A 20092-nucleotide genomic window follows, 5' to 3' on the forward strand; every position below is an offset into this window, starting at 1 on the left:
TTCCATTCAAAGATAGCTTTTAAAGAAAAAAGAGAAGCCACCATTAACAGAAGGAAGAGGCACTGGCAATATTTACTTGTTTCTCCTTTTTCTTGTGACCCACAAAATCTACTCCAGAGTGTTTGGGCTTGCTCTCAAACAGTGAGTGAGAGTGCATGGGAAATAGGCAAAATTATTTTCTAATCCTATCCCTTTCTGTTAACACAGACCTTCACTGAACTAAAAGCCTTTGAATAGTTTGTACAGGCAAAGGTCTTAATTGAAATGACCTCATAATTTTATTCAGTACCTTTGTGAGGCAATAAGTTACCGAAGGACACTCAACCTAGCATAAACTCCACCCACTTTTGTGAGGGGGGCAATATGTACTAGATGTTAGTATACAGAAACTAGATACAGTATATATTACTGAAATAGTTTAAAAATCTAAGCAAGTGTCTGGCAAGAACTGGTGATCTTGTGTACACTGCTTTTATAGTTGCTTTATTTAATTTATAACTCTATATTTTGATGCAAAAGAATCCCCAGAGACCAGCTTCTTTCTTTCTTTCTTTCTTTCTTTCTTTCTTTCTTTCTTTCTTTCTTTCTTTCTTTCTTTCTTTATTTATTTATTTATTTATTTATTTATTTATTTATTTATTTATTTATTTATTTGATTTTTATACTGCCCATCTGGCAGCCAAAGCCACTCGGGGCAGTTTACAACAATATAAACAACGACAATGACAGAAGAGCAAGATATAGAACAGCTACCAAATAAAATATAAGAAATACAAATAAGTAACAATAAGGAACACCGTAAAACATCTTAAAATAAAATAAAATGAAGATAGAATAGAATAAAAATAAAAACAAAAATAAAAACATGGTGGTAGGTTGGATGTTTAAGTATTAAGGTACTATTGTATCATGTTATAAGATCCCAGAGGGTCTGTCTGAATAGCTAGGATTTTAATAGCATTTTAAAGGTTCCCAATGATGAGATTAAGTGGATTTCGGGCAGGAGACTGTTCCATAGTCGTGGGGCAACTGCCAAGAAGGCCTGGTTTCTCGTAGTCACTTTTCAGGCCTCTCTCGGGTCAGACCTCTCAACCACCCTGCCTGTGACAATCTCACCAGATGGTCAGATCTAATTGGAAGGAGGTGCTCTGCCAGGTATTGAGGTCCTAAACTGTTTGGGCCTTATAGGTTAGCACCATCACCTTGAAGCTTGTACGGAAGCAAAGAGGTAACCAGTGTAAGGTGGCCAAGGTGGGGAGATACGTTGGTATTTCCTGACCCCAATCAGCAACCTGGCTGCAGAGTTCTGAACCTATTGAAGTCTCTCTCTCACTCTGAAGACTGCCCCAGGGGCAGTCCCACAGAGAGAACATTGCAGTAGTCTAATCTCAAGACTACCAATGCATGAACTAGTGTGGTGAGGGACCCAGTGTCAAGGCAGGGCCGCAGATGGGCAATCTGCCTTAGATGGAAATAGGCAGAGCAGATCAGCAATGCTATCTGGGATTCCATAGACAGCCCCCAGTGGCCTCATAAAGATGTTGAATAGCATTGGGAGATGACTGCCAAATTGGCCATTTTCAGAATTGGCTCAGTGAGTGTCTCCTTGATGGCAAAGGGGCCCTGCCCTTAAGGAGAGATCCATTGATAATAGCCTCTGCCCATTCTGTTATTAACGGTCTGGCTGCTTTCAAGAGCAAGGCCAGGCAAAGGTCTAGTGAAGAGGTGGTGGCCCTACAGCAGTCAAGCACCCTGTCAACCTCAACTGATGTCACAGGCTGAAACTGTGTTAAAGTCACCAGGCAAGACGATACAGAGGACATCTCGATTTGACTTACTGATAAAGAGGAGAGATCCAGGTCCTGGCGGATGGTCTCCACTTTGTGTTTTAAAAGGGCTGCAAATTGGTCATGGGAGATGCTACTGGAAGGCCTATCACTGTGACCAGCTCACAATAAGAAATGTGGTGACCAACCTTTTTGGGCTACTTCACAGGTGCTTCAGCCCAAAAAACAGCTGCCACCTCACCCTGAGCTTGACCTACAAAGCTTGAGCCTCATTCAGACAGAAATGGCTCCAGAGGAAGACAAGAAAGATACAGAAACCATATCTATGAAAGCAGTGCAAAATAGGGAACTGGTGGAATCAGAGGTGAGACTGTTAGTGAATAGAATTGTCTCTGTTTCTTGCTGCATGTCTCATGTGGTGTGGTGTATATAAGCTGCTGTTTGATATCTGGCTCAAACCTAATATCCCGGGGGGGGGTGTGGAGCAATGGGCAGCAAGAACAGGGGAATTCCTAGGGCTCTGGGAACCCCTGGGTTTTACTTTGAGTCAGCAAACCCTCTCAGGAGAAGGGAGGCAAGTTTTCCACAGGATAGTGGACTTGCAGCAAGTAGGGCTTGGAAACCTCTGAATTTCAGCCCTGCAATCTGTTTTTGTGAGAATTTCCCTCCTAAAGCAACTGACTTGAGAAGACACCATCATGGCTGCTCAGAGAGAGGGGAGGTATGAAGATTTATGATCTGACTGCATGAACAGGGATTAAATGAAGTTCTATTCAGCTTCAGCAAGTATAAATCAAACTTTTGGGGGGGGCTGATGTCAAGGAGAAAGACTAATCTTAAAGCGGCATAGAACTTTGCAACCCTGAAATATTTGAAAATTTTTACTGTGTCACATATGAGAGAAATGGAAAATGAAACTAGCTAAAGACATTAATGGAGACTTCCCTCTCTCAACCCATGTCCTCCAACGAGTGGAAAAATTGATATACTATACAGTCAAACCTCGACTTACGAACGTCCCTAGTTACGAACATTTCGAATTATGAACAGCTCCGTCCGCAAAAATCTGTATTGACTTGCGAACGGAGCTTCAACCTACGAATGAAAAAAGGGCGGGAAATTCAAACTGTTGGTGGCAAGGAGGCTGCTACTTTGTAGCTCTTTTGCCCCAACGGTTAGAGCAGGGGGTCAGGGAACTTTTTTACTTCTACCGAGCAAGAGGAGGAAGCATTCCCTTCCCATCTCTGGCACGGGTCTACTCATGAGTAAGTGATGCAGAAAGTGTGAGTCTACTCACGAGTAAGCACCACCGAAGGTGTGGCAATGGAGATAAGGTTCTGCTTTTTCCTTTTTAAAAAGTTGATCTGGGTGGGTTTTGGAGGGTAGGTTTGGGCTGGGAAGGTTATGCTTCTGTGTTGTTTTGTTTTTTGGTGTGTGTGTGTTTTTTTTTGCAGTCCCAGCGTGGGACTTGCAGTGTTTTTTTGGGGGGGGTGTTTTATTTTTTTTTCAATCCATCGGAGACCTCCTGGGGGTCACCCGCCACTGCAATTAGACACCCACGAGATCTCAAAGGGCTTTCCCCTGACATCAGAGGGAGCCCTTGCAGACCTCCAAAGGCAAAAAGGCAGGCTGAAAGGGCTGGAAATTTCCCATCCTTTCCCCCTGCTTTTTTGCCTCCGGAGGTCTCAAAGGGCTTTCCCCCCAACATCAGAGGGAGCCTTCTCCTATGGAGGATGGGGCAAAAGGCCAGGCCATCTCAGAAGGAGCTGCTGAAGTCTCGGACCTCCACACTGGAGTAGCCCTCACATTGGCGGCGGCACCAGGCCTGCAGAGCACTACGCGGACCCGACATCGGGGAGAGGAGATGAGCTTCCAGGCTCAGGGAGCCGCTACCCAGGAGAGGACCATGAAGGGTTGCAGAGACAAGCCAGGCAAGCCAGAGGTGGCGACCGGGTGAACGTGCCTGCGACACCGGCGGCTTCTGGACGGGTCGAGGCAGGTCTGTGCCTCCGGCGAGCCTGGTGCGGTTCCTTCCCCCACGGTTGGGCACGGAGGGAGGACTCTGCCGGTTCCTGAGCTCAGGTTCTCTCACCTACCCCCGGGGGCGCCTCCTTCCTCTCCCACCCAGTAACACTGCCGGGCTCTGCTCAGACCTGTCCCTGTGGGACAGGAATGGGCAAATTCAATTCAGATGATTATCATATCTACTACTGTGGGCAAGAATCCCGTAGAAGGAATGGAGTAGCCCTCATAGTCAACAAAAGAGTAGGAAAAGCTGTACTGGGATACAATCTCAAAAATGATAGAATTATGTCAATACGAATCCAAGGCAGACATTTCAACATCACAATAATCCAAGTTTATGCACCAACCACCAATGCTGAGGAGACTGAAATTGACCAATTTTATGAAGATTTACAACACCTTCTAGAACTGACACCAAAGAAAGATGTTCTTATTCTAGGGGATTGGAATGCTAAAGTAGGGAGTCAAGAGATAAAAGGAACAACAGGGAAGTTTGGCCTAGGAGTTCGAAATGAAGAAGGGCAAAGCCTAATAGAGTTTTGCCAAGGGAACAAGCTGGTCATCACAAACACTCTCTTCCAGCAACACAAGAGGCGACTCTACACATGGAAATCACCAGATGGGCAATATCGAAATCAGATTGATTATATTCTCTGCAGCCAAAGATTTTGAAGCTCTATACAGTCAGCAAAACAAGACCTGGAGCTGATTGTGGCTGTGATCATCAGCTTCTCATAGCAAAATTCAAGCTTAAACTGAAGAAAGTAGGAAAAACCACTGGATTAGTCAGGTATAATCTAAACCACATCCCTTATGAATACACAGTGGAAGTGAAGAACAGATTTAAGGATCTCAGAAGTTAAGGCAATATTTTCTGGATCATATGCCCGTGGGGGGGGGGGGGGAGAGAACAGAAAGACCAAAGACCAACCGACCAAAGAAGCAGCATCATTAGAGAGAGACTGTTTTTCTTAGAAAGCAGGATGAAATTTTGAAAAAGGAGAGTAAAAAAATAAATCTGTATGAAAGGGAGGGGCAGGTGGATGAGTGGGGAAAGTACATTAAGATTACTCTGATGGGAAATAATGTAAAGGAGGAGGAATATGTGAGAGCGAAGCTGGATGGGGGACAAATATCTGACCATAGATTAGACATATATGAATGGCTCCAAAGGCAGGACATTAATTATACTGGGATAAAATTGGTAAACCAGAGAGAAAATGGTCTAAAGAAATTTTATAGATGGCATTTTAAAACTGGTAAAAAGGAGGCAAGAGACTAATTTCAGATTTATGATAATGTAAGGAATTTGGAATTCCTAGTCTATATACGGAGCTAAGAAGCACAATTGAAAATGGGGAAAGTTACTTGCTGAACATAACAATAGAAATCATTGGTTTGAGAGGCACATATATACAGTATATACATACTTTAATATGGTTAATATACTTACAAGCCATTCTGGTCATGTTTGGATTTTAATGGTAGACAAGCACATTTAATTATGAATTTAGAAATGTTTATGATGAATATAATACTAGATGTTATTGACTCTAAGGCACTCATATAAAGATATTAAACATATGTGAATTTTAATATGATTACATAGATAAGGTTAGACATATATATCTTTTTGTCTTTAGAAATGTTGATTTTTGATTATTGTAAAGTATGATACTCTGCTATATAATTGGATAGATGTAATGCAGGAGAAAGAATTTATAATAATTACTATAAATTTAGGATGCTAGATATTGAACTAAATATCTGAAATATTGATATGAAATATAATATGCATAGATACATATGGATATAGTATGGTTTAGTATGGGAGAAAGGCAATAAGGTTTGATATAGTCAGAATCATATAATGGATAAGACTGAATGTGAAATACCTCCCAGCTCATATGTTTTTGTTTTGTTCTATATGATTTTGTTTGTCTTATATGTTTTTGTTTGTTTTATATGTATGTGTGTGTTATAAAAATAATTTTTTTTAAAAAAATCTAACATCCCTAAATGACATGATATTATAAATAGAAGAAATTTATTACTACCCCTCATGATTGTGGATGGTAGTTTGAAGACACATGGATGCTACATAGAGTTTTAAAATTGTACTTGTCTGAGTAGAAAAGTAGAGTTCTTTTCTCAGCTAGCAGGATTGATGGCCATGCTCATTAGGGAATTCTAGAAAATGCTTAAAAAGAAAGAAAGAAGAAACTTCCCCCCGCTGAGACTGACAGAGTTATAACACAGAGAGTTGGGGAAGTGCTTCTCATATGAGGGCTTGATTATTTCGGTAAAATGAATCAGCCCATAGTATGCCGATTCCTGGGAAACAGTAATCAATTCCCATTTCCCATTCTTCAGCAGCGGCAAACCTTTCTTTGAGTTCCAACTGTTGAGAGGCTTCTGCAAGCTCTTCTACACACACACACACACACACACACACACACACACACACACACACACACACACACACACACACACACACACACACACACACACACACACACACACACACACACACACACACACACACACACACACACACACACACACACACACACACACACACACACACACACACACACACACACACGGACTGGGAGGTTCTGAACCATAACTGAGAATTTGGGTTTTATATGGAATACAAAAATCAGGAAAGTATGTGTTGATTTCCTTTATTCACAGATTCGTGATCTGAGTTTCTTCAGTAAGGAATTTGGGTTTCCTGGATGAAGAAGGAACAGTGTTATATCGCTTGCTTCTTCCCTTTCTCTTGCAGAAAATGTCACCTCTGTCCGGCACCACCACTGATGAGCAGGAGGAGAGAGCTGAGATCACTTGCCCAGTCAGATATATAGGTGACGATGCTAACATCCATGTCAAGCTGTTGAAGGCAGAAGAAGTCACTGTCTCAGGGGTATGTATGTATAATTCGTCTTCATGGTTTCTGTGATGTATACATTTGGGATTTTATTGCAGTAAGCATGTTTGGAACCTTCTAGAGCTAATAAAAATGTCAAAGAGCACTTGGCCCAGAACTGAACCCTGGGGTACCATCCCTTTTTCTTTCTCCCAGTTTGAGAAGGAGCCATTAATCACCACCTCTTTGGTTGTGATTCTGTAGTCAAATGTGTATCCACCTGGCAGTTGTTCTAGCCAGCCCACACCTAGTTAGCTTGCTAATCAGAATATTGTGGGGGAATTTGTCAAAAGCTTTGCTTAAGTCAAGATATACTATGTACAGCATCCCCTCTATCAGAGAAGTTACCTGATCAAAAAATGAGATCAGATTAGCTTGGTACCAACTCCCATTCAGAGAAGATGAGCTGTAAGTTTAAGAGGCTAATTTTATGGAATGTATTGTCCCCACAGGCTCATGTTCAGATTGCAAAATACAGGAAAAACTCATCACACTAATTCAAATGTGGAGGTTTTTTCTTTGCTGCTGGTGGCTTCTATTTTTTCATGCTAGAATGATTCAAATGGTCTTTCCCCATGTGATCTTGTTTTGTTTTCAAAACGGATGGTGGTATTCTAAGGTAAAGGTAAAGGTTCCCCTTGACAATTTGTCCAGTTGTGTCCAACTCTAGGATGCGGTGCTCATCGGCGTTTCCAAGCCGTAGAGTCAGCATTTGTCCAAAGACAGTTTCTGTCGTCACGTGGCCAGTGCGACTAGACACAGAATGCCGTTACCTTCCCACCGTGATGGTACCTATTTATCTACTCGCATTTGCATGCTTTCGAACTGCTAGGTTGGCAGGAGCTGGGAGAAGCGATGGGAGCTCATTCCGTTGTGTGGATTTGATCTTATGACTGCTGGTCGTCCGACCTTGCAGCACAGAGGCTTCTGTGGTTTAACTCGCAGCACCACCACATCCCTTAGGTGGTATTCTAGTGATGCATTAAGCTGGGCATATTTTGAACACAAACAGACCCATGATTTTTCTCCCTTAATCATTCAGAAATAATTTTAAAAAACAAACTACCAAGTTTAGTGCTATATCACTGTATCAATTAATCAATATACTAGTTTAATGCTAGATCACTTCTACACAGACCAAAAAAAGAGAGATAATAATCAATATGAAATAGAAAAAGCTCGGACAAACTACGGAAGACCACTATGTTTCCATGGTATGTATGTGTTTGTACATTATGGATAATTCTGGAAAACTGTCCCTTTCCCCTAGCATTATGCAACACTTTAAATATCCCACCAGTTTTACAATGAATCAAAAGAAAAGCCGGGAATTGACAGAGGATGAGACCAAAGAAAGGAGACTGTGGGCTATAGCATGACTCAAGCCACATCACTGTGTATGCATCGGTTCTAAAACAAGCCACAATCTCTGTGTGATCACCTCATCCAACAGAACTGTAAAATAGCTGTGAATCAAGCATATCTTGCCAATGTAGTTGCAAACTCAGTTTCCCAGATCAGCCTGGGATTTACATTCCTCCCCATGCTATGATTGTACAGAGTCTAGATTACCATTATCAACTGGACAACATTGATCTGTGTCCTGTCAATAGAGACCCTCACCACTTTTGTGGTGATCCACAGTAGTCTCTGAGAGACAGGAAGTAATAAGAGACATGATACTAAGTGGCAGATTTCTGCCACTTTCTTACAGGAGACTTTGACATGTAGTCGCATTGACAGTATTTCATCCCCTATCACAACAAGTGAAAATATCAATCACATTGCCTTCGGGGACTAAAATTATATCCATTAGACAGCATATGGATCCATCTGTGGTTCTCCTACAGAGTCACTACAACCTGTATTGGCCTTAATTTTCATCTGATGGCACCTCAGGCAGATATTTTGCTATCATGCTTTTTCATTCCCTTCAATTAAAAAGTTCAGCTGTTAACATCAGAAGTGAAGAGAATGATGACAACTTTGCTTCCTCTGAGCTAGAGGGCTACATCTATGAACTGACTATAATAACATTTCAATAACTACTATAATCATTTCCAGATATTCTAGTTGACACTCTACCATCTCTCTCAAAAAAGAGGATGTTAAGTCATTTAATGATTAGTTAGTGTGGATGACAGCAGCTTTAGAACTGGAGTATCAAGCCTTTGATAAGAAGATTACTGATGTTTCATTAAAAGTACAGGAATAGATTGCTGCTCTAGTATGAAGTTCAGTGTTGCCATTGTCACAATAGAGCTCTGTAAGGAACCTCTAAAGTGTGGGCAGGGAGCCACTGTTGATCACAAATCTATCACTTTTTTACTGAAGTTAGTACTCAAACTCCAGCAGTGTATAGCGTTTGCAACCATGGGCAAGCCTGGCCAACAAAGTTTACTTTACTTTCAAAGTACTTAAGCATAGGTTTTGTGATTCCTAAGACCTCACAACAACCTTGCCAGGTAGGACTAGACATGACTCTTCAATGGTAGCAAGCTAGCCACCATTTCTCCCTTCTGGATTTAGTATAGCCTTGCTGTTCTAAGAGATCAACTCTTCTAATTGTCTTTAAACTTATTTTTATTAAGAAAATTAAGATTTTTAGAAAACAGTTTTTAGATTTGCAATAAAGCAGCAGTAAAACATAGCCCTAGGCTTGTGGTTACCTGGAATTACTAATCCTAATTAACATAAGAAAAAGCTAAATCTAAGTATAGCAAAGGGGGCCTTCCCCCTCCTTCTTTTCTACTCCATCTACATTCTGTAAAAAATTTCCTCTCCCAAAACCTTCCAAAAAGACAAGCTCTTTTCTCCCTCTATCCCCCATCTTTTTCTACATTCTTCATATCTCCCCCCCTCCTCCTCCTCTCAGTATTACACCAATTAACCTCAAAGAAGCATAGCACCATTCTCCTCCCAGATTTCTCATGATGGATCCCAAATGTTATGTCTTCTTCATTAGCTTTGGAATGTTGTTTTACCAGCTTGGGGCCTCTTGGTCTGGCCTTGACTGTTATCTGGATCTCACTGTACCAGCCCAGCTCTAAATTAGGAAAAACAACTTCTCATCCTTTACCACATTCCCATGTCTTTCAAATCCTCTTTCTTAGAACTTAACAGACTCCATTTTCTCTCATCCTCAATGACTACGTCCCACTCTCCTTTAATATAATCACAGCCATCATTACTACATGCAGCTAGACAGTCACATGAAAAGCCTTCTTCCATTTCTCTGACATCAAGGAAGCTGGATCATATTACTGGATTCAGAAAAAGAATATTGACATCCCAATCAAATTTGGTCCTTATAGAGGCTGACCACAGGTTACATTCAGCACTGGGACAGCATTCCACTTCCTTTGAGAATATATAACTACCTAGTCAGTATGGGCCCATTTCATTCATTTTCTTTAACATCTTGTCAGAATAGCACAGACAATTAACAATTATGTTTTGTGCAGAAGTACACAGATTGGCTGGACAACAAATTAATGCAGCCAGACATGAAGACGAGCGGCAGACAGAAAACATAGCTTGTGTTACCATGTTGTATAGAAACACCTGGTTATGATCCACTTGCTTTTCATGCCAAGGTTAGACAATGTACGCTTTTTGGTTAAAAAACAAACAAATGAAAAATCATTTTATAACCAAAAAATAAAAACAGCTGAAAAGAAGTATAGCATTATTACTCAGAGTTCATTTCAAAAATTTCCCCACCCCTCCTGGAACAGGAGTCAGCAGTCTTGGTCATCTTTTATACACCTTGAACGGAAATAATATAGCTGCTCATCTTCCAGACATTCGCCTGAGATAAAAAGGTACATATCTTCATACAAGACGCATAGGCAGGCAATAGAAAGAAAGATTGCATTTAACTACAGTGGACCCTTGACTTACAGACGGCTTGACTTACAGACTTTTTGAGTTACAGACTTCTCTGGCCGCAAAATTTAGGTTTGACTTGCAGCCTGAGAATTGACTTACAGACCAGAAAAAAACCAAAATGGAACAAAAACGGCCTGTTACGGGAGTAATCGGTTTTCCATTCACTGTAGGTCAATGGAGACTTGACCTACAGACTTTTTGACCTGCAGCCACCGTTCCAATACGGATTAATTCCGTAAGTCAAGGGTCCACTGTATAACGCTTGTTCTCATTGTGTTTAAAACTGGTATGAGACATTCAGCTCACTGAGCCATGGCACAGTTTCAATTTGGGCTGTGCTGTTCTTCTGGTCTCAAAAACAAAAGCCTTAACTTCTCTAGCCAACAAACTGTGTAGGCTTGTCAAAGCAAGACAGGGTCAAGCATTTTTACACCTAATAGAAAGTAGCATAATGATTGATTCCCTTTTCATGCCCATAAACAAGGTTTTTGCTTTTCTTATTCTAGAGGGAATTGTATGCCAGCCAGTGGATGACTGAATACTCAAAAAAGGAATTTCAGATGCTGGCTTCACTGGAAATTCTGGAAGAGCGCCTCATGTGAGTAATAGTGTCACAGAGGAGGTAGCTGTGCTTGTGTGCTCTCAGCCAACTTTTGAATTTACAGGTGATGTCTATGTGTCTGTGTTGAACTGGTGGCCTTTGGAACATCATCGGTGACGCAGGCTGTCAGAACCTGGACACTCCTTTGTAGAGTAATTTGGGATGCTACATGTCTGAATTTTTCTGTAAATTTTAGATACTTCAAATATAACATGGATTCTTTTGTAGATGGAAGTCATATTGAATGTTAAAACATTTTGGGATGAAAAGATCAGAAATAAGATACAGTGGGAGGTGATAAGTGCAAGCAAATCAGATAGTTTGATTGCATGTTGATACAACTGCAGAGAAGTCTCTATGGAAAGAAAGATGCATAATGTCAGTTATTGGTCTCAGCAGCTCCTTCTTGCAGCTCCTGCACCTTCTGCTCTCTGCACTTAGTCTTTACTTTCTCAGCCTGATTCAAAGTGTTAACAAACTCCTTTTGGGTCCTCACTAGATCTGCAACCAGCTGGGTTAACTCCTCAAGCGCATGCATCGGTGTGGTTGGATTACGCCCCCCCCGCACCAGACGGATTCTCACCAACGGCTTCCTCTGTAGGTCGGGGTTGGGGATGTTGCTCCTGCGCTCGCCCTCTGGAATTTCTCCGGCTTGGAATGGGTAGTGGGTCAAATTCCTGAGGGTACCCACCAATTTGTAAATCCAATTGGTCTTCTTCTTCAACCGAATCTTCAACAATCGATTGCTCCTCGTCAACCTCCGATTCCTCCATCAGCAAACGCAATTCGCTGGATGTTTTCCTCCGGCCAGTTTTCCTCTCAGTAACATGCTGTGCCATGCTGACTGCTTGCAGCCGCTGAGCTGTAAACCTCCCACTGTTTTGGCAATCAATTACCGCCAACCATAAAACTGCCCTGAAAACCCTGATAAGGTGCCGTGACCTAGCTGTGCTTAGCAATGAAAAAGCTCACTTTGGAAATTTACACTTAGTCCTTTAACAGAATTCGCCCCCACAACTGACCCTTCTCAGCCAGGGCTTCAGTTGAAAAGAAAATAGAGCAGAGAGAAAAAAAAATATTTAAACAGTTAGCAGGACAACCCACGCTGTGTTGCTGCCCTGTTTCAAACTGAAACCAGTCCGTGCCTGACCCTCAGCTTCAATTTACCACAGCATCTGGATAAATCCAAACTGTGTAAAAAGAAAGAGCGGGTGTAACACTACTGAAATCAGGTTGTAAATCAGGCCCGTGGATCATCCCACCGCTGCCACCATGTCAGTTATTGGTCTCATAAATGAGAACAAAAACCACGAAACAGGAAAATCCAGGCTTCCTTCACTCCCGATTGAAGTTAACTGCTTGAGTCAAACACAGTTCTGGGACATGAACTCTTGGAAAACCTGCATTTAAGTCTGTTTCGATTTTACTAAAAAGAAACCACTTAATACCGTATCTTTACTGTTCAGTGACTCAACTTTGGTAATGTAAGGCCAAATTCATTATCTATAGGGAAACTGTTCTGTTCAAAGGACTAGAAAGGCCAATTATTAAACAACATGAGTTTATTTAAGTGAACAAAGAAAACATTTCTCTACAGTTTCATTTCTAAGCAACAGCATAACGTTTCAGCACCTTCTATAAAAATTAACTATTGAACAAAACAAAATCTAAACTATAAACTAAGGAAAACAAATGATATTCTTACGCAGTCCATATTGTTAAATCAGGTTCCTTCGTCTGGATCAAAGATATTCAACGCCATGTTTTCAGATACCCAAAACTCTCTTCTTCCCCTCTCTCCCTCTCAGAGTTCCTTTTTCCAACCTCTTGTAAATTTCTCCAACCTGCCCCTTCCTGACATATTCGACCAATCACGAAGGAAAGAATTAGCATAGGGTACGCCCTACTTTCCCACCAACACCAAAGAATTGTTTATAACTCAGGTTAGAGATATTTTGACTCTGCTGTGTTTTTCTCTCCAGCTGCAGTGATAAGCTTGGCGACATGAAGCTGAAAATAACTACTAGTAATTTTCCAGAACTTAGCCTGTGTCAGACTCAAAATGGATTTCTCTGTGGTTAAAACATGACTACATAACCCATCTCTAATTAGAAAAATACACTTCATCACACATAATAATGTAAAGAGATTTCCTGGACAGTATTTATAAATTATCTACCGCAGTTTGAGGTTTCTGTGCGTACACAACAAGTACAGAAATCAGAGATAACTATATGAACTCTTCTGCATGTATGAAGTCTGGTCTCTGGAGTGTTTTCACTTGGCGGTGCCCAACTCAACCAAATTTGAGTTAAGGTACTAAACTAGATACTATAGAAAGCTCATTATTGGAAGTAGCAGTCTCTTAGATGTTAATAGCCAACTAATCATTAGCCCACAGTGGTTTCTATCAGAACTTGCTAAGTAGATCTGTGTGTTTTATGATTGGTCGGGAATTAAACACCAACTTTGTTTGGCTGTACTTAAACATGATACTCAGGGAATGCAAGTCTTTTTCTTTTAAAGAAATGTGAAGTAAAGCATCTGTTTGGACTCTCATTGTGGTATCATGTTTGCCAACCATTTTGTGCACAAGAGGAAAAAACTTTTCAGAAGGATTGAAAAATAGATGAATATTGTACTAAAGGTAAAGGTAAAGGTTCCCCTTGACAATTTTTGTCCAGTCGTTGTTGACTCTAGGGGGCGGTGCTCATCCCCGTTTCCAAGCCATAGAGCCAGCGTTTGTCCAAAGACAATCTTCCGTGGTCACATGGCCAGTACGACTTAGACACAGAACACTGTTACCTTCCCACCGAAGTGGTCCCTATTTATCTACTTGCATTTGCATGCTTTCGAACCGCTAGGTTGGCGGGAGCTGGGACAAGCGACGGGCGCTCACTCCGTTGCGTGGATTCGATCTTACAGCTGCTTGGTCTTCTGACCCTGCAGCATAGGCTTCTGTGGTTTAGCCCACAGCGCTTTTGCTCCCTACAACATTCTTTCTATAGAATAAACTAATCCAATCCTGCCACCCACATAGAGAAGCTTGGCTGTGGCAGCTACTGTTTTGGACAATTGTACAAATGGGAGATTTGTACAGGTTCAAGAAAATTGGAGATATTAAAGGAACATTTTGTGCAAAGATGGACATGATAAAGGACAAAAATGGTAGGGACCTAACAGAAGCAGAAGGCATCAAGAACAGGTGGCAAGAATAAACAGAGGAATTATACCAGAAAGATCTGGATGTCCCGGACAACCCAGATAGTGTAGTTGCTGACCTTGAGCCAGACATCCTGGAGAGTGAAGTCAAGTGGGCCTTAGAAAGCATGGATAACAACAAGGCCATTGGAGGTGATGGCATTCCAGTTGAACTATTTAAAATCTGAAAAGATGATGCTGTTAAGGTCTTACACTCAATATGCCAGCAAGTTTGGAAAACTCAGCAGTGGCCAGAAGATTGGAAAAGATCAGTCTACATCCCAATCCCAAAGAAGGGCAGTGTCAAAGAATGCTCCAACTACTGTACGATTGCACTCATTTCAACGCTAGCAAGGTTATGCTCAAAATCCTACAAGGTAGACTTCAGCAGTATATGGACTGAGGACTCCCAGAAGTACAAACTGGATTTTGAAGGGGCAGAGGAACTAGAGACCAAATTGCTAACATGCGCTAGATTATAGAGAAAGCCAGAGAGTTTCAGAAAAACATCTGTTTCATTGATTATGCAAAAACCTTTGACTGTGTGGACCACAACAAACTATGGCAAGTTTTTAAAGAAATGGGAGTGCCTGATCACCTTATCTATCTCCTGAGAAATCTATATGTGGGACAGGAAGCAATAGTTAGAACTGGATATGGAACAACTGATTGGTTCAAAATTGGGAAAGGAGTACAACAAGGCTGTATATTGTCTCCCTGCTTAATTAAGTTATATGCAAAATACATCATGCGAAAGGCTGGATTGGATGAATCCCAAACTGGAATTAAGATTGCCAGAAGAAATAATTAACAACCTCAGATGTGCAGATGATACCACTCTGATGGCAGAAAGTGAGGAGGATTTAAAGAACCTCTTAATGAGAGTGAAAGAGGAGAGTGCAAAAAATGGTCTGAAGCTCAGCATCAAAAAAAAACAACAACAACTAAGATCATGGCCACTGGTCCCATCACCTCCTGGCAAATAGAAGGGGAAGGTATGGAGACAGTGACAGATTTTACTTTCTTGGGCTCCCTGATCACTGCAGATAGTGACAACAGCCACGAAATTAAAAGACATCGGCTTCTTGGGAGGAAAGCGATGACAAACGTAGACAGCATCTTCAAAAGCAGAGACATCACCTTGCCGACAAAGGTCCGCATAGTCAAATCTATGGTTTTCCCTGTAGTGATGTATGGAAGTGAGAGCTGGACCATAAAAAAGGCTGACCGCTGAAGAATTGATTTGTGGTGCTGGAGGAGACTCTTGAGGGTCCCCTGGACTGCAAGGAGATCAAATCTATCAATTCTGAAGGAAATCAACCCTGAGCGCTCACTGGAAGGACACATTCTGAAGCTGAGGCTCCAGTACTTTAGCCATCACATGAGAAGAGAAGACTCCCTGGAAAAGACCCTGATGTTGGGAAAGTGTGAAGGGAAAAGGAGAAGGGGATGGCAGGTGATGAGATGGTTGGACAGTGTCATCAAAGCTATCAACATGAATTTGACCAAATTCCGGGAGACAGTGGAAGACGAGAGGGCCTGATGTTCTCTGGTCCATGGGGTCACAAAGAGTTGGACATGACTTAATGACTAAACAACAAGAACAAATGGGACAGTTGAGGTAGATGTGTTTGTAAGATAATCCCTCTGAGGTATTGTTCTATGAAATGAGGGCTTATTTCATTGGGATTTGAGACATGGAAGACCTGTAGATCTGTGAAGTAGCACATACTTTGTGTTTAGGATGTCCAGGTTCAGTCCCTGGCATTTTCAGACATGAATTGGAAGACTTCCAGGTTGGAACCCTGAATAGCTGCTGCCAGTCACTGCATGGGGCCATATGGACCAATGTCAAGTCATTAGATGATTCATGAGCTAAACCTTCAGAACACTTCAGACGACCAGACGATAGCGGGATCTCTGATCTAGAGGGGTGGTATGAATGTTTAGTTTTGATGTCTTTTGTTTATTATTGTTAAATTTTGAGTGTTTTTTAGTTATGTTATGTATGTATGAATAAAAAAAAGAGAGAGAAAGAACACTTCATTTCAGTCTGTGAAATCTATCACAGCTAACAATGCCTATGTAGGGGTTTTGTATGCAGTGTGAACCAGAATAGCTTTCTCCTTCTGGATAGCCTTTTAAATACTTTGCCCAAGAAGCACACAAATTGATCAGAAGAATCATTCTTTTTCTTCTTTTTATTGAATATGCAAGCAAGATTATATGTATATATAAAAAACATGTTGTTGTTGTTTAGTCATTAAGTCATGTCCAACTCTTCGTGACCCCATAGGCCAGAGCATGCCAGGCCCTCCTGTCTTCCACTAAGTCCCGGAGTTTGGTGAAATATATAACACAGAAGTCTTAATATTGGCATGGGCTATTCATATTCATATACTTTAGATAGCAGCACCACAGGTGGCATGAAGGCCCACTCCCTCCCTCCCAGGACCATCCAGTCCACTTACTGTTCACAGTGCCATTTGCAGAAGGAGCCTAGCCAGCTCTTCCCCACCTCCCCGCACTACTTACCATTCATGGGGAAACTTCAGTGATCAGCTGCACAGGGAGGTGGGGAAGAACGGGCCAGGCTTCTTCCACAATTAACAAGATGATGGCAATAGAGCCGAGCGCTGTGCTGTGAATGGTAAGAGGATCAACTGGTTCTAGAGGGAGGCAATGGGCCTCTGTGGCACTTGTGGTGCTGCTGTTTGCATTTGTATCCCCAGTGATGTGAACACAAAGAGCCTGTGTCTAAAACAGTTCCAATATATTAATAAATTAAATTTTAAGGACTTAATACATCTATTAAAAAATGAATAGCTTTAAAAATATAACTGTGGCGTCTGCCCAGGTCATGAATATTCATATGCTATCTGCATAGACCAATGGGAGTGCTGGAGTGGTGGAGTCACAAGATAAAATAGACTCAGCAGGAAGAGGGGGAGTTAGTGGGGAAAATTCAGTTACAGTGGTACCTCGACTTATGAACGTAATCCGTATTGGAATGGCGTTCGTACGTTGAAACGTTCGTAAGTTGAGGCAAAGATTCCCATAGGAATGCACTGAAAACCATTTAATCCGTTCCGGCTGTTTTTCGTTCTTATATCGAGGTGCTGTTCGCAAGTAGAGGCATTAGTTCCCATAGGAACTAATGCAAAGCCATTTAATGCATACTCTATGCATTAAATTTTTTTCTTTTTTCTTCTTTTTACCTAAGGTGAACTTAGGTCAAAAAAAGGGCAGTAAAGGGTTTTTGTTTGTTTGTAAGTTGAAGCTCCATTTGCAAGTCAAAGCAAAATTTTTCAAACGGAGCCGTTCATAACCCAAAATGTTTGTAAGTAGAGACGTTCGTAAGTTGAGGTACCACTGTAGTTAGATAGGGAGTTAGTCAGAGGAAGGGAGATTGAGAGTTCTGGGAGTCTGGGTGGGAGAGTGGTGGTTGAGAGTGGATGAAGGAGGATGTTTGTTAAGTGTTAACAACATTGCTTGAAGTATCTACATCTGTAACAATAAACAATTTCTATTTGGTTCTTTTAAAATGACATATGGCCTGGATATCTATCAATAATATATAATGTTGATGTAATCAACTGGTGGCAGCTGAAAGACACGTAGTGTGAGCTATTAGTTTGGCAAAACAATCAGGGGCCACGTAGGGATCATGAAAATAACTATCTTAAAATCTGGAGCATAATCAGATTAATAGTCACAATCAGTTTAAGCAAAGTATCTCCCTAAGGCTTTTCTCTCCTCCTCTAGGTTATATTATGGTGGTCTATTTTAGGCTTTTAATTGAAATAACATCAACTGTGGGTCCTGATGGAAATTTTTAGAGTATCTATTTTAATTGTATTTTAATCATTTTATCTTTTATTGTATTTTAATTGTTGTAAGCCGCCCAGAGACCTTTGGGTAGAGTGGGCGGCATATGTTAAATAAATAAATAAATAAATAAATAAATAAATAAATAAAGAAAGAAAGAAAGAAAGAAAGAAAGAAAGAAAGAAAGAAAGAAAGAAAGAAAGGAGGAGGAGGAGGAGGCTAGTTTATCTTTGTTTATTTACATTAATCTGCTATGGTTTTAGATCTCTTTAGTAGCAGGGTAATGCAAAAAAAATGCTCACTGGAAGGACAGACCCTGAAGCCGAGGCTTCAATACCTTGGCCATCTCATGAGAAGAGAAGACTCCCTGGAAAAGACCCTTATGTTGGGAAAGTGTGAAGGCAAGAGGAGAAGGGGACAACAGAGGAGGAGATGGTTGGATAGTGTCACTGAAGCTACCAACATAGGTGTGCTCTGGTCCATGGGGTCATGAAGAGTCGGACATGACTTAACGACTAAGCAACAAAAAATACAAAATCCCATAGACTTCACTTTGGTAGCAGACAACTTGCTGATAATGTTTACCTCAACAAAGTCTCTCACCTGCAGTATGTCTGGTCCTACTTTGGCAGTCTCAGTGGAATTTTTCATTGAGACTATTTCTGTAAGGACTTTCATTTGTTTAACATTGTTCTTCAGAATGACAAGCAAAACCCCATAAAGAACCAATAGGTCTCTGCTTAATTAAATAAATATGTGGAGGTAGCTACAATTTCATTTTTTACTCTGCAGTGGCCTCTGATGGACATTCAGTATATTGCTATTTAAATTGTTACATTTTCTACTTTTCCTCTTTTCAATGTTACTTTTTTCCAGCACTTAACCTCTATTAAACAGTTTATTACTATTATTACTAAACATATATATTATATTCACACTTCACATTCCTAGGGCTATAATTCTTGTTACACATTTTAATATTTATCCCCTATATAATTGGCAGTCTTGACCCCAAGGGTCTGGTTTGTGCAAGAAAATCTCCTGTGTTTTTGACTTGCTTGGGAAAATTTCCTGGCACCCATGTTATGCAGTAGAAATGCTGTTTGGGGTTTTCTGCCGAGTAAAAGAGAGGTGTAAGGTAATCATGTATATCTTAAGCATCTATTAACTTTATTGATGTATAAATTAGCGATAGCGGGAATTAATCCTGCTCTTCTTCCTTATATTCCTAAACTCCTTGCCACTGGAAATGAGCTGGGAAGGGAGAAGCCTTTTCAGCATAGTAGAGAATAGCAAAGTAAGAAGGAGACAGTTTGCTTCTGACCCCCACTCCACCTGTGTGTGTGTGTGTGAGAGAGAGAAAGAGAGAGAGAAAGAGGGGGGGGAGAGAAAGATGTATTACTTGCTCCATATGCAAAAGTACAAAACTAATGCTTTCTTACACATGCATCTAGTTAGACCATACCTCAAGACCCAACATGCCTTGTCCTCAAATACCTGCAACTGCCTATTATGTGGTAATTCTGTTTGGTCTATCTTTCTGTTTTACTTTTTATTTGGTAAAGTTTTCCAGCATCCATGCTTCTCTCACTGGCTTCTGTGTTTTCAGAGAGGCTGAAAAGAGGGCACAGCAAGCTGAAGAAAAATCAGAAGTCCTTCATGAGGAATTAGAAGAAGCTCTTACAAAAATTCATGATCTGGAGGGCGAGGTGGAACCAGTATTAGAGGCTTCAGAAGAAATAGAACCACAGTGTGAACCAGGTATGGCTAAGGACTTCATAGAAAGAATAGTCAGTGCTTAAAAATACAGCTTAATCTGGAGTCTAA

General features: G+C 41.0%; 1 protein-coding gene and 1 long non-coding RNA gene across 2 annotated transcripts in view; one reads left to right on the forward strand and one right to left on the reverse strand.

The window, feature by feature from the left end:
* The window catches only part of LOC144588873 (uncharacterized), a 550407-nt gene that overhangs the window by 318636 nt on the left and 211679 nt on the right, over window positions 1-20092 (reverse strand). The gene's annotated exons all lie outside the window — the stretch shown is intronic.
* Window positions 1-20092, forward strand: part of AXDND1 (axonemal dynein light chain domain containing 1) — a 130868-nt gene that overhangs the window by 106950 nt on the left and 3826 nt on the right. Inside the window, exons 21-24 of the mRNA XM_020789787.3 lie at window positions 1996-2151; window positions 6604-6741; window positions 11142-11233; window positions 19875-20026. Of these exons, the coding sequence (XP_020645446.3) occupies window positions 1996-2151; window positions 6604-6741; window positions 11142-11233; window positions 19875-20026 (538 nt within the window). The remainder of the gene's footprint in view (window positions 1-1995; window positions 2152-6603; window positions 6742-11141; window positions 11234-19874; window positions 20027-20092) is intronic.

The sequence above is a fragment of the Pogona vitticeps genome, chromosome 4 (genome assembly GCF_051106095.1).
Source record: "Pogona vitticeps strain Pit_001003342236 chromosome 4, PviZW2.1, whole genome shotgun sequence".
NCBI lineage: Eukaryota > Metazoa > Chordata > Lepidosauria > Squamata > Agamidae > Pogona > Pogona vitticeps.